Genomic DNA, 15,385 nt, shown 5'->3' on the forward strand with positions numbered 1-15,385 from the left:
ACAAATAAAAGCCAGTCTATATGTCTGTCATTCATAATACAGAATGTTATTTATATGTAAAGTGACGAAATTTCAGTTTGCAAAAGTTATATATGTGTATATTATTAGTGGGGATGTGGGAGAAGCCTTGTCGGGAGTAACTAAATTGGAGTTCTATGCTTCTCGCCTAACTGTAAGAGCCTGAGAAGACACCCCCAAGGAATAATTTACGCAACTCCCCCAACAATCTTTGAGGTTGGCTTTAAATAGGGTTACTTTGACGTAGAGTGAGAACTTATTTTATAAACAATGATCCTTACAAGTATGTACCACACATATATTTAAATCAACTTTAGGCTGGATGTAATTGACTTGGTTTACAAACACTGAGTAATTACTTTCACTGAGGTTCGTACTAATTAATCGAAGAGTGCTAAATATATTTCTTCGACCCCAAGGGTTACAACAAAAGACGTCGACCACTGGGCAATTCACTACAAACAGTAATAACTCACTGTAAGTCTCACAAGCACTTTCTTCAAAAGGGGCGTGAAATAAGCGGCGTGTGCAGTGGAGGCAGACCCAAGTTGTCGTTTCCCCTGCGCGCATGCGCAGCTGTCAACGCTCGTTCTGCCTCCTGTCGTGCGCATGCGCTTACGCTGACCGACATGCGAGACAAGATGGCGGCCGTGGGAGAAACAGCGTGAGAGTCTGAACGAGTATCTCATTGAAACTGGGCATCATGGCTTTTAACAGTAACCAGGTAAAGTGTACGCCAGATCGAATTGAAGTATTAAAAAGTGCAGCGTGCTGTTGTGTCTGGCACCGCACATCAGTGTGTAGAGTTTCCCGGAGTTGCTAAAAGCAGGGTCGTTATTAAAAATATTTGGCACATGCAGGCCCGGGATCGGAGCAGCTTTGCAGCTTGGTTGAGTCATTCACGCAGGAGTGTTTATAGTGTACAGGGAGAACAGTTGTTGAGCAGCAGCATGACGAGGGGAACATGCTAAGTGCTGAATCATTCCAAAATGCACGTTTCTTACTTTTGGTTGAAGTTCTCAGTTAAGTTGCAACCATTTCAGCAGCAAAAGGCCTGCAGGCATTTTACGATAGTCGTCTTCCTAGCGTGGCATTTCCTTACTAAGTCATGGGTTTGTTTGTGGGATGATGGTAGGGACTGTCTGAATTAAGTGTCCAGATCATGCAGCCTCTGCAGCAGTATGCTTGTTGCAACTCTCGCACATGACACGTTCATGAAACTCGGGCTGTCATTTAGTGTTGACGCAGAAAATGCTTGCAATAACCAGATGTGCTGAAGGGGTCAAGCTGAACTATGACGAACATTCTGTGGGAAAGCTTCTGTTTATTTTCCTCCGGTCCCAGATTGTAAGCATTAAAGGAAGGGAGAGTAGTACTTTATATGAGAACCAAGGCGACTTGACTGCATATCTCAGCCCCTTTAAGCTGTTTATTGCATTGGAGCTTATAATCTGAAATAAATGAATTTAGTGTTTTACCCTTTGCTTTTATGAATTTGGGAGCTTTGCCATTATAAGTAAACATCGCTGCATACTTTAGACGTCTTACTAAAAAAAAGTGTGGGGGCGGCGGTGGAAGCAACCCTTGAACACTCAATTTATGTAATTGCTAAGGCTGATTGCAGCTATTCTGGTATTATTTTAGTTTGATTACTTTGCATTTGTTTGCTGACCTTGGAGGTATAATGGTGTAGGCTTTCTCCCTTTCAGCGTAGTAGAAAATGTAAAGGTTCATTTCACTTTTGGGTGTCTGCATTATTTTTATGGAGTTTGACACTCAGCTGATGCCCACCTGAAATTCTGTCGTTGAACTGTGTTAGATCTCTGACCGGTGCCCTTTAGTCTTAAGAAGTGTAGAATGTCAGGGAAGGTATTCAGTGTAAACATTGCTAATTAATTGTCTGTGTCTCTTCGTCCGTTGTGTAAGAAAAATAAAGTTGCGAAATGTTTTAAACATTGTAGTGCTTTACTAGATTAGAATAAGATTTTTAATTTGGAAAGTGGTTTAACTTTTAAGGTATAATTATATTTTTACGTATATGTATGCAAAAATTGGTCGTTAGTTTTTTTTTTTTTTTTTCATGTAATCTGTGTTTGTTTACAGTAATATATAAATGAAGTTTTTACTTCATTTGTAGTTGTGTGTTCTTTCACGTATTCCACGTAGGGTCTGTTGAGCCATATTAAAAATGAGTGTTTCATGTCTACAACGGTGACCTAATCCTTGAAAGTGTGGGACATATGCAAGGTAGTTCTTAATGTAAGGACACAATGAGGGAAAACCGTTGTTTAAGATCTGCAGCTTATTCACTAGACTGGACATGTGTAGGTTACTTGGGCCAGGTAGTACTTGCATCTAGTTAAAAATGTGTGCTGTATATAGATGATGCTGCAAAATGTTTGACAAAGCATATTTTTTGTGTGTCAGAAGTACTGTTTCTGAGTAGCATTGGAAGATGTTTCCACAAATGCCTTGCTTGAAATTATGAGTAACCATGCCTTTTTGTGTGTGTGCCTTGAACCTGTTTAAACATAATGCCGTTTATTGTCACGTTTTGTGTTTTTAAGCGGATAGATTTTAGAACAGTAGTACTATGCCTCAGAGAGTATTTAACATAAGACCAGGTTATACATTTGTGTGCATGTTGTACATGTATGGATTCTGTATAGGTATTTCTACAGTCCACAAACTTGTCTTTGTGTTTCTGTTGTCACATTTGTGTGACAGATTAATGAATTAAGCTTTTCAGAATGATTTTCTTTGCCACTTGACAACTTTAAGAATCTACTTGTATGCTTAACACATTATAAAGATTATTCTCTGATTGGACAAAATGTGTCCATACATTAAATATTTAGTTATGTATATACAGATATATATAACATGTGAGTCTAGATATACAAGCACCTATATATGTGTGTGTGTATGTGTATTATGTATGTATATGTATGTGTGTGTGTGTATATATATATATATATATATATATATATATATATATATATATATATATATATATATGAGGAGAGTGCTGTGTGGCAATTGTTTTTGCATACTTTTAAGGTTAATGTAGTTGATCTCAACCTACATGTACAAAGATGTATGACACTACAGAGAACATTTTTTAGCAGCAGAGTTGTGTATATTTAATGGTCAGTGGTATTTTTTGCATCTTAATTACCTTAAATGTCTTCATATTTATTTGGGGCATTTGTGGTGGGCAGTTTATATGCTGAAGGAGTATTTGCCTGCTAAGTTCAGAATTTGTGGTGTTTTTACTGCATAAACACAGACGTCAATTTTTTTTTTTGTGTAGGAGGAAGTGTAGAAGAGTAGGTCATTTGGAGCGTTACATGTGAGGACATTTTTTTGTGGCTTGTGATCTGAGAATGGGGGCATAATACACATTATTGGGGGCATACCAGGTTAGGCAGAGTCCCTCATTGACTCTTCAAGAGGAATCTTGATGAGTGGATGGGAGATTGTAGGTTTACCCCGGGTATCACTTCTGTGTCACTGTTAGATAGAGGCACAGTATACTAACCTCGAAAAAGGGCATAGCAAAATAAATTTAAAATGGGTGGCGAAAGCCAAACACATTCTGGCTAGGCTTATAAATGCCCTAGGGCAGATAGCCTAGTATGAACCTATGAACATTTTGGGACTGTGATGGCTGAAGAAGTATAGAGGTCAGAGGGAGTTGCATTTTGTCTTTGTGAACTCAGAGAAGGCAAATGAAATGGTGCCTAGAGAGGAGTTGTATTGTATGAGGTAGTTGGGAGTGGCAGAGAAGTATGAAAGAGTGGTACAGGGTATGTATGAGAACAGTGGTGAGATATGCGGTAGGAGTGATGGATGCAGTCTAGGTGGAGGTGGGATTACACCCGGGATCAGCTATGAGGCCTTTCCTATTTGTAATGGTGTTGGGTAGGTAGACAGATGAGATCAGACTGGAGTTCCCATGGACTGTACTTGCAGATGAGTGTGATTTTGTAGTGAGTGTAGGGAACAGTTTGAGGTGACCCTGGATAGGTGGAGATATGCTGGAGAGGAGTGAAGGTCAGCAGGACTAAGACAAAATGTGTGTGAATGAGGATGCAGGGAGTAGAGGTGGCGAAGGTGGATGAGTTTAAATACTTGGGATTGGCAGTTCAGAGTGATGGTGAGTGTGAAAGAGAGGTGGAGTAGCGTGTCAGGAGTAATTTGTGACAGACTGGTACCAGTAAGAGTGAAAGGAAAGGGCTGTGGTAGTGAGACCAGCTATGTTATATGGGTTGGAGATGGTGGCACGGTATGGGACAAAGCCAGAGAGGCAAAATTTTGTTGGTTTGGACATGTGCTGAGGAGGGATGCTGGTTATATTGGGAGAAGGATGCTAAGGATGAAGCTGCCAGGAAAGAGGAAAAGAGAAAGGCCTAAGATAAGGTTTATGGGTGTGGTGAGAGAGGACATGCCGGTGGTTGGTGTGACAGCAAGATGCAGAGAACGGGAAGAAATGGAAATGGCTGATCCACTTTGGTGATCCCCTAATGGGAGCAGCCGAAAAAAATGTCTCTGGTTATCGTACTTTGAGAGAGAGTTAGTGTGAATGTTCTGTTGTTGTGTGTTAGTTTTAACAATATTAGCGAGGATGATCCGCTGTGGCGACCCCTAACCGGGAAAAGCTTAAAGACGAAGAAGCGAGGATGGGGTTGATGTATAAGAAATCGGTTTAGAGTTTTAAGAAAACGTTCCGTGAAACATTTTTTCAGTGTTGTAGAGTGCGTATTCGTGTGCATTTTTTACCAGCAGTTCTTTTGTACTTTCATTAGTTGATCTTTTTAAATGTTATGTTATTACCGTTGATTGCTGCTGTTTATGCTATCTAAAGTCAATTTAACCAAAAATATTTTTAAATTGTATGCAGTGATGCATCTGAAACCTTTAACCTCTGACTAAGCATGTCATGTGAGTGGTAAGTGGACAATTACTCACCATGCTTTGTGTATTTACTTTTAATAAAACTGGTTCAGCAAGTTGCATGCTGCAACTGAATGTTTGTTTTCTTTCCCTTCTCTGAATATTGCTTTATTGGTACCACTTTGTAAGCAGAGTTGTTATCCTTTCAATGATACATTAAATTTAACTTGTAACTGCTGGTAGTAGTCTTGGTTCAGGTAAATGTAGTGCATTGGTTATTTTCAGAGGCACTTTTTTTTTTTTTAACTTTATAATGAATTTTATTTCCTGTTATAACAAGGTACAATAGCTTATACATTCATTCAGGCAGTTTGACATTGTGGGTTCAGTCTTTCATGGTGTCATGACAGGGATCATCAACTCTGAGAATTAATTTGTATGGGGGTGTTTTTGTGAATAAATGGAAAACTAGAATTTGTTTATTTTGGTATTGTATGTGATAAGGGTGTTGTATTCCACTTCTAAATGTTTAAACTTGCACTTTTCAGAATGTGACCAGTACACTGTAATGATTGTAGCATTTTTGGGTTCTCTTTACATTCTGGGCAGATGATTATGATTTATCTAAACAGCAAAATGCAGTTAAACTTGGAAAAAATGCTGCATTTATTTTTTACAATCATCTTTTTTGGTAAAGCTGTTCAGCTGGAGTACCACATGACATTTCCTTTAAGGTACAACGTATGCTTGACATTCATCATTGTCTGTTGAATTTCATGAAGACTTTTTGTTCCCGAGTCAGTCACTTACCATTGGGAGCTGTTGGGAGTTTTTCCCCCCCCCTCCTGTGTGTGGCGCTCTTTAAGAAAAAGGTGTGTTAGTTTTTGATTATCTGCAGATTCTTGTTTGGGAAATAAACATGCTCTGCATTTCACAAAAAATGCCTTCAGTATTAAAATGTGCTTTGCAGTGTGAAGTGACTTGGGACAGCCATCTTTTTCTGAGAGAGTGCATTATTGGTTGTATCTACAGTGAAAAGGTAACAGTGTGAATTTGTGTCCGAGTGAGATAATGGTTGAGGTTTTTGTTAGTTGTTGTATGGAATAAGAACTGTTCATCTGATATTTCTAAGGTGTTGTACTTAAAGCATTCAACACTGTGAAAACACAGCTTTGCTTTCTTTGCTTATTTGTCTTGTCTGATGTTTGAGTTTCAGATTTATTGATGAAACTTGGCACACACTTACAGGAATGTTCTGTTGGGGTGTAAGAGCTGTTTTAAGGTGTTTTAATTTTTTCCCAGTAGAGCAGAACTGAATTGCTGACTGTTTTAAGGTGTTGGTGTGGGTTAAAACTTGAAGCAGACTTGTAAAGACGATTGCGATAGAATTATCCTTGTGCTTTCAGAGTCGCTTAGAAGTATGCCATAGTGCTGGTGATGAGTGAGGAGAGCAGAAACTTCTATGAGTCGGTATGTTAGGTTTGCAAAAAGAGGACATGCTTTATTTTAAAGCCGTTTATTGATTTGATTTCTCATTGCAGTTTTTGCTAGTATACAAAATATTTTTTCTCTGGTTAGCTGAAGTAATTGATTTGTGGCATTGTGCAGTTGCAGATTCAGTTTCGCAGTCAAGTAACTCGAATTTGCTTTTTTAGAGATCATCATTCAGAAAAGGGGGAGGTTGTCAGTAGATGGCATGTGTCAGTCCTGGGATGTGGTCAGTTGTGCCCTTGCCTAGTAGAGTTCTCAGAGAAAAGCTGTACCTCTTACAATGGGGCAGAAATTTGTAGGACCGTATCTCAATTGGAAGATAGTTAAGAGGGTGGCAGCTGAACAGTTTCACTTGAAATAGCCAGGTTAGCTGGACTGTTAGCTTAGATGTTTCATTCCCAGCATGTTTAGTGACCAGAGTTCAATTTTAGTGCCACTGTTATGGAACGTTTTTTGTTTGGGTAGGATAGTGATCTGGCACAAATAACTGATTTAAAAAAGAGGTGGAAAATCAGATTTTCAGGGTATATGAACGTGGAGGATGGTTGTGGAAGGGCTGATTATAGCGGAACTGGGTACTGTTAAGTTTATGTACTGCGCCGATGGGTTTAAAGGTCATCTTATCATTTTCTTGTTGTCCAGGCAGTCTTAAAGTTCAGATTTGGGGGTCCCTCTCCATTCCAGTTCATTACATTGTTGCATGACCAGATCAAATGATGGTTTAAGTGCCAGAACTGTTTTGATGCAGGCGTTGGAAATGTGCTGCTTGGGTGTGGCTGACCCAGTGATTTTTGCTGTACTAACCTGGTGGTCCGGGAAGTTTCTCTCCTTACAAGGTGGGAAATTCAGTTTGGGCTCCATATTCTCCCCTTCCTTAGACAGTTCCATGCCTAGTTTGTCTAGGTTTCATTCAAAGCTTTATCTTTTACAGCACAGAGACCATGTGTGTTCATTGCATTTTAACTGGATTTAGCTCTCCTGAGTAGGTATCCATGTCGGAGAGCAGCCATGAACCTATGATACGTGTCAAAGGTGACACTCCAGCATTCACCAACACCTGAGTTACTAAAGAAACCAAACCAACAAAAATATAAGAAATATGAGAGCCTGCACCAAGCAGAGATTAAAATGGATTCTCACCATCGGTATCAGCACATCTGTCGTCATGGCAGCTACACTGTTCTGTTAACTTCTGACCGCTGCACCAGAAGCTCATTTTCAAGGTGCAAGCATGACATCTGCAACTGCAGTCTCCAAATGAGCGCATTTGTTTGAGATCAGCTTTTGCGTTCGTTGCTCATGAGAAGTGCATTGAATTATTTTGTGCCGTGAGCCAGTTCAGCAAACTGTTGCCGGGGTAAGGGTGTTATTAACCTCTAAGACTATTTTGGTATGCTGTTGCGAGATTCTGCAGAAGGCAGTGCTGACCTTGTTTTTCTTCATGGTTATACTTCTGCAGAGGGCAAGTAGTCTGCATTTCTAAGCATGTGCTGTTGAATTCCTCTCAAACTGCCTTGCTTAATCTTTCCTAAAACTGACGACTTATTACACTTAATAACAATAGTTAGATTTATAGACACTTGTTACTTAAAATGAATGATGTATATTAATTCATTTTATTCAGTTTTTTTTGGGGGGGTCGGGGGGGGGTCAGCAGAGTCAAATTCGGGTGTTTTCTGAATTTTTAACATGCCAAGCCCAAAAGGTTCACCATCACTGTTATAGAGAGATATTTGTCCGGGAAGTTTTGTAATATTCCCTTTAAAATATGTGATGTGAATCTACCTGTTTTGAGTAAATCTAATTAATTTTCTTCCTTGTTCACCAAAAGCTAAAGGGAAGTAAGGTCAGTAGCCAGTCTTCTGGATACGTTTAACAACAAAAGAGCATGTATTCCCAGGAATAACTACTGTCATTGTTGCAGATCATGTAGGAAAATTGATGTCATGAAAATAATTTGGCACTGATAAGATTTTTATTGCACTCCGTCTTGGTTCTCGTTGCACAGTATGAAGCCTTCAAAGCAGCCTTTGGGTAAATAAGTGCATTTGTTAGAGGATCTTAACCGTTCAAACAGTGGCTAGCTACCAAGCATATGATGGCTACAGCAGTTTGGAACACAGTGCCGTCCCTTGTTGGATTTTAGAATTATAATATCATAGGAGGATACTAGGTAATGGCCCTGGGGCCCTTCCTGCCCTAGCTTAGAGTTTATCCTCAAAAAGAAACCTCAGTCAGCACCTGCCACTCCTGTCAGTGAGGGACACGGGTGGAACCTTTGGGATAAATTTGTGGTTTCCCATCCAGTTGTCTAGGTTGCACTTGAAGAGGCTCAGTGAGGTGCTCTGTGGGACGTATATGGGAAGTCTGCTGTAGAGACGGAGCAGCCTCTGGGGGAGACACCTATCTCTTAAGCAGGTTTTATTAAGGTTACATATTAGATTTAGGCCTTTCAAGTGGGTAATGTGTGAGGATTTAGACTTGGTATGGAGCATCTCTGGTAGGGCAGGGTCTGAGATTGCTCAGGGGTGATCTGTGTCTTGCCTACAAGACAATCTGTATGATGAGTAGAGTGGTGATTTGAGTCTGTCCAGATAGGACAGGTGTTGGAGGTCATGGATTCTCTTTGTGAGGTATTTCTGTGGCCTTTTCAGTTGGTGCAGATGTTTGGAGAGGTACATATACTGAAAGACTAGGGATTTTTGTTACCTACATGTGCTTACATGCACTGTTGTTTAATACAGATCATGGCTCAGTCTTTATTCTAGTCTTCATAGGAGATTAAAATGGATTCTCACCATCGGTATCAGCACATCTGGACTAAGACCCCTACAGCCTAGTCATTCCTGTCTGAGGAGAACTGCAAAATAGCTTCCCTTCTTTACAGTTTGGCACATTTATTTCTTTAGGGGCAAGAACCTTGTAGCCCCTTCTTTGCTGTTTGTCCATTCATGCCCCTTGAAGGCAAGAGTCTAGTGTTACAGTACATGCTAAATGCTGGTCATGTTGCTAAATCTGAGGATTTGGCTTGATTTTATATCGGTTCATCCCTGGATGGGAGTTTCCGTGAAAGTGAGGTGAATGAGGTTTTGATGCCTTTTACTAGTCTCCATCACAAACTGGTAATCAACTTTGATTAGCTGTTTCACAGCTTTCCATGGGCAATATAATGTGTTTAGGGTAGTCTTGGATAATGGGGATACACAGTTTTTTTTGTACTGCTGCCAATCTAAACCTTTCCTTGGTTAGACATTACTCTCATTTTTGGGGGGAGGGGTTGGGGTTTGGCACTTACCAGCTAGTCATTTGGGTGCTTTATGGTCTTGGCATTCAGATAGTGAGAACTTTTCCAGTATTTGTATTTTAAGGCCTGACTGTGTCCCTAGTGTGTGAGCACTTCATGTATGATGGTGGCTGCCTCTTCCTGCTCGTGTGCTCATACATACTCCTAGCTGTCGTACAGCTGTGTCCCCATCTTCCTGATACTGACTCCTGTGCCCTGCCCATGGCCATATGTGAAGTGTGCGGGACTGCTTGTCGAACCTGGGTTGCCAGAGCTGTGGTCAGTGTGTTTTCTTGTTCACCGTTGGTGCATGCTGAGCTAAAAGCATATTTTGATGTTTTGGTTGAAGACTTCGTACCTAGGAAGAGAGTTAACCGAGATGCAAAAAAAAAAAAAAAAAAAAAAAAAAAAATATATATATATATATATATATATATATATATATATATATATATATTATTTGGGTACATATCTGTAAATGTGTGAAAGAGAGAGACTTGAAATATTAAGTAGATTTATTTTTTCATTTTGCCACATTCCCTTTTTCTGTGTCTTCTTAACAGTGGTTGTTTTGATTATAAAAATGGTTCTTCAGCATTGGTAGTTTATTTATTTATTTTTTGACTTTTTGTTTTCCAGTATTTTGTGTGTATTTGCAAAGCATTATTCTGGTAAATGTTTTCACACACACAGTTGTTCTCTGTAGTGTATTACATACAGGACAGCGTCATCAGTTGAGCAGTGTTTTAAAAACCTTGCATATGATGTCACTGGTGGTGATGTTGTTATTGCACATGGACGTCTATGTTTAGTTTGTAAGGTCATGAAATCTGTGTTCAGAATTTATAAATGTGGGTGTATTCATTTAAGTAGAAACGTGACATAACCCAAACTGTAACTGCTGTAGGTTTTACTTTAGTGTCATATGAACGATTTAATGCCATCTTCATCCACTTCAGATAATCACATCAGTGCTGCTAATGGCTGCAGTCTGTAAGGAGATATGGCAGAGTTTATCTTTTTATGAAGGTGAAATCTGTTTGTGGTTATCTTCTGGATTAAAGTGCAACATTCATGTAGGTTTCTTGTTAAAGAAACATTTTGTGTAATGGTTGCATATGCAAGTGTTATTCTTCACTAGTTGGGGGAGTAAAAAAACATGCTTATAAGTAAAACGTGATGTAGTGTAATAGCAGTGCAGTGGTTACAGGAACACATGCATATGTCACTCCCTTTATAGTGACAAAAAGGGGTGCTTATTTGCCTTTGTTTTTGGCTGCTCACAGCTCACCATCATCTGCACCCAGAGCCTGTCATCGTTACTTGGGTTTCCCAAGCAGGACTGTGCCACTTGTGGACTAACTCCTGCCCACGTTCTGGGCTTCTGGGGAAGTCTGTCTTGCTGCTGCTGAGAAATGTTTTTTCTTAAGAATTAGCAGTGTGTGTGCTCCTCTTGAAAACAGCATCCTTCACACATCCACAGTAAAGTCAGAGGGTGCATCCTAGTACGTTATGTGCGTCTGCTCCGTCAAATGCACAAGCTGGTGCTGTTTAATCATGTTTCGTGGGCTTTATCCCTCCTATACCTACATCACAGGTGTAGGCTAAAAAAACAAAAAAAAAAGACTTCGTTCATGTACAGTATATATTCAGTGCTGAGGGCTGTTGCTTTGGAATACAAAAAACAAATTTTTTTTTCTTTTGCTCCTGGATCACGTTACTGTAGTCTGACATTTTAATTTCATCTGTTTTGCACTTAATACTTTGCTGTTAAAAAGAATACTGGAACCCCTCATGTGCAGTGATCACAGTAGCAAATCCCACACACTTGGGCAGCATCCAGCATGCTGCGAACACTATTTCTTACAATGCATCTGAGTACTTCACGATACATGCCTAAACAGGCAGGTAGTCTGCATTCTCACTTTTCAGTGCAGAGAAGTGTGTGGTTCAGTTCATTTTTATTTACCACGTGGAAAAGAAAGGGTTAGCACTTTCTTGTTAACTGCAGAGCTTCGATTCTAAAACCCTTTTCATTATGTATCTCGCAGTGAGAGTGCTGTTTTTTTTTTTTTCCCTTGTATTCTTTATTCCACGATAACATAGTCCTCTGATAAAAGTGAACTATGTTGTCTACAGTGTCGGGAACTGTACCCTGTAGTCAACTAATACTTGAGTAAGAAAAAAAAAGGTAATCCGTGTACAAGTGCCAGAAATTGCTTTATGTTCAACAACATTTCAGCAGCACTTCAAACCAGAACTTCAGTCTAGGCAAAGTATACCAAGGCTTATCTTTTTTGAGCAGGACATATTTGTGACATTTGGTATAATGTTAGCATAATACGGAAAGATGTCCACAAATGTCAGAAAATCAGTGCATTCACTATCCACATATGCAGTTTATTTTCATCTACCTTTCACACAAGGCTGTATCGTTCCGGTCAGTTATACACACATTTGTACAGCTATACATAGAAATGCTGAAATTAAAGTAAAAAAAAAAACTTTATAAACAAGGTAAAGCATTTCACTTTATGGAGTCACAGGTATTTTGTAAAGTAACAAACTGGCCATACCTTCAAGGTGAGGTAGCAAATCTCATGAGTTGCAGAAATTGTGCAAAAGTACAAAATCTGATTAGGCAGATAGGTGCCTTAAGGTCATTCCAACCTTTCAACAGTGTTAAGTGTACTGTTAACTGGAATATAATACCACTGTTGAGCATTTGCTTGAAAAAGTTGAGCCTAGCTTTTTAATAGTGAGAAGTTATATCAGTTTAACATTGCAAAATTATTAAGTTCAAAACCTCTTTCCATTTTTTTTAGCATCACAGGCCTTCCCCATTAGTAGATGCATGTATTTGTTGTGTGAAGTCTTTCTGCTTCGGTTTTGCTGCATTACTTCGTTGGTCTTTGCTGTCAATCTTTCTTTCCACTTGTCTTTATTTATGTCTTTATATATTTACTTACTTTTGTTAACCATGAAAGTCCACTGGGCTGAAATGAAGCCCATTTTCAATGGAGGCCCGGGGAGAAAAGCTCCAAAAAAAAAACAATGTACATAATTAAAGATTTAGTGTGTTAATAACAGCATTTAACAATGTACAATAGAATAATATAGGCGTCAGAAGTGACACAGTAACATAGGCAATGTATAGCAACATGTTGTGGAGGACTCTGGTGCTTGGCAGGTGTAAAAACCTCAGCTTTGGCCGGCTAACATCTAGCTGTATTCAACTGGACGTATAACAGAATTTAAGTACCTTTATCTGCACTTTTTTTCAAATAATACAGTATCTAAATTGATTTAACTGTGTTGCATGATTATTAACTGAACTGGAAGTTTTGACTCTGCTCTTCAGTTAGGTTTCCCACCCACTCTCCCTGTTTCTGTTTTGGTGTTAATCTTAGTGGCTTTGAAACTGCCCGCCCCTCTTGTAAATTTGTGTTTGGATACTCTTGGGCCCATCTCATTTGCTCACTTAACTGAGTGCAGTGAGATCATATTCTGATTTCAGGCACTCCTACTGTGTACAAAGAGAGCATCTGGGAAAGAGAACAAAAAAAAATTTTAAGCTTGTTTCCTGCCTTTCCTGTTAAGTGGTCTAGACTGTTTGTAGGCTTCTGCGCCCCCAAGCCCTTCTGTGTTGGAGGGAAGCCTTCTAGCTTACTTTTGTTTCTTATAACTAGCCAGTTTTCTAGTTTCAGCACTCAAAGCTGTTTCTTTGAACTCAGCACTTGTTCAGAACTCGTTGTAACCACTAAATAAGCTGCAAATTACTACAGCACTCAACTTTCCTCACTTGTCTAGTGGAAAGCAGTTTTTAGTACTTAATCTGGGCATCTTGGGGCAATGCAGCAATTGCCTCATGTACACAGACAACCCTCTTCTCCTACCACCCAACACTACAACCTGTGAGAGATGCACTTGTATAGCCAAACTGGAAGCAAAGCTCTCTTCACCCAAGACTGGACTAGACAGTCAAGAGGAGAAGGTAAACACTTGCACCACACCACACTCGGCACATAGTCCCTCAAAACCTACACCACCAAAACACACACATAGAAACACAAAACACACACCTACATTCGCGGAGGCTCTCAATAAAAACCTGCCCAAGCATCAGGGACATCCAAAGCATAAACGCAAGCAAACTCCACCCCCAACACAACCCAAATGACACATAGCCCAGAAACTCAGTGTGCCACTCAACCACAGCCCATAAGGCATAACAACGTACCCAACACTCTAGTCATAGGTGACTCTGTAGTCAGGCACACTGATGTTCCATTCACTAGACTAAACAAGGAGAAAGTTACTGTCAGCTGCCTGTCAGGTGCCAGGATCCGCCACATAACGCATGCACTCAGGTCACTCCACAATAAGTACAAATATGACACTGTCATTGTCCATGTTGGTGTGAATGACCTGACACGTACCTCCCTGGACTACATGAAAAGAAACATGGAGGAGCTCCGATCTTGTATCCCAGGCAGGTATGACCGTAACCCTGAGTAGCATCCTACCATCACCCAGAATGATACCACAGTACAAGGACAAAATGATTGACTTCAACAATTGGCTAAGCTTCTGGTGTCATTCTAAGGGGATCCAGTATTTGTCTGCCTCTGACGACATGATTGACAGTCCACGATGCTTTGTCAGAGATGGCCTGCACCTGTCGCCTCTAGGATTCCGGATACTGGCTAAGGCTCTTGCCACCCCTATAGTGCCTTTTTTAGGCTAGGTTCAAATCACAAATTCACCACCGTAACGGGTACAAGCAAGAAAAATCTGAGGGTAATGCTTCTCAATGCTAGAAGTCTAAACCTCAAAATGCACTCACTCGAGGCACTCCTTAAAATGGAGAACATTGACATCTGTGCAGTGACAGAGACCTGGTTCAAAGCTCCAGAGAGCACCCCTGCATTACCAGGCTTCAATTCATACCACACCTTTCGGCCACCTAACCCAGAAAGAAGCACTAAAGGCGGAGGCGTGTCCATATTCATTAAGGATATCCACACCTCCAGGCTAGTTGCACAGCATAATGCATCCAAGATTATCCAAGTGCAACTAACTCTGGGCAAGACCGCAATCCAAATTGTAGCTTGCTACAGACCCCCACCATGCCCCAGGATTCACACTCCTCATTTTTTGATACACTGGAAAGTATTAGGGTACAACCCAACAACCCAATACCCTAATAATGGGTGATTTTCAACTACCCCACCATTAACTGGGAAAACTCTTGTACCAACTCTTTTGCTCAACGTTTTCTAGAATTCATAAATTCCAACACCTTGGATCAACTTATTCACACTCCCACCAGGGGCAGCAATATCCTAGACCTGGTCATTACCAACATGGGAAAACGGTGTTCCACACCAGAGGTCAATTCCTTGTTGGTCAGATCCGACCACAAGCTAATCAGCCTAGACATCCACATCCCACCCCCAATTAGGGAAACCATCGTAAAAAACTTCTCCAAAGCCAACTTCACACTTCTTAAGACAGAAGTGGCAAACTTCATGACACCCATGCAGACGGATAATAGAGGTATGACTGCCGAATGCTACACAAATGCACTTTATAAGCACTTAAACAAGTGCATGGATCATACTATCCCTAATAGAACCAAGATGTTATCCTCCAAAAAAAGGAAGCCAATCTGGTGGTCCTCTGCCATAAACCAAC

At 40.2% G+C, this 15,385-nt stretch overlaps 1 protein-coding gene across 2 annotated transcripts in view; it reads left to right on the plus strand.

Annotated features, from left to right (window-relative positions):
• The first annotated feature begins 608 nt into the window (after nucleotides 1–608).
• Nucleotides 609–15,385, plus strand: part of USP10 (ubiquitin specific peptidase 10) — an 864,697-nt gene continuing 849,920 nt past the window's right edge. Inside the window, exon 1 of one of the 2 annotated variants that reach the window (XM_044082060.1) lies at nucleotides 609–742. In XM_044082060.1, coding sequence (XP_043937995.1) covers nucleotides 722–742 — 21 coding nt within the window. In that variant the 5' untranslated portion in view covers nucleotides 609–721. The remainder of the gene's footprint in view (nucleotides 743–15,385) is intronic. The other variant, XM_044082061.1, reaches the window with a different exon arrangement.

This window comes from Protopterus annectens, chromosome 8.part1 (assembly GCF_019279795.1).
Source record: "Protopterus annectens isolate FY-2018-M chromosome 8.part1, PAN1.0, whole genome shotgun sequence".
Taxonomy (NCBI): Eukaryota; Metazoa; Chordata; order Ceratodontiformes; family Protopteridae; genus Protopterus; species Protopterus annectens.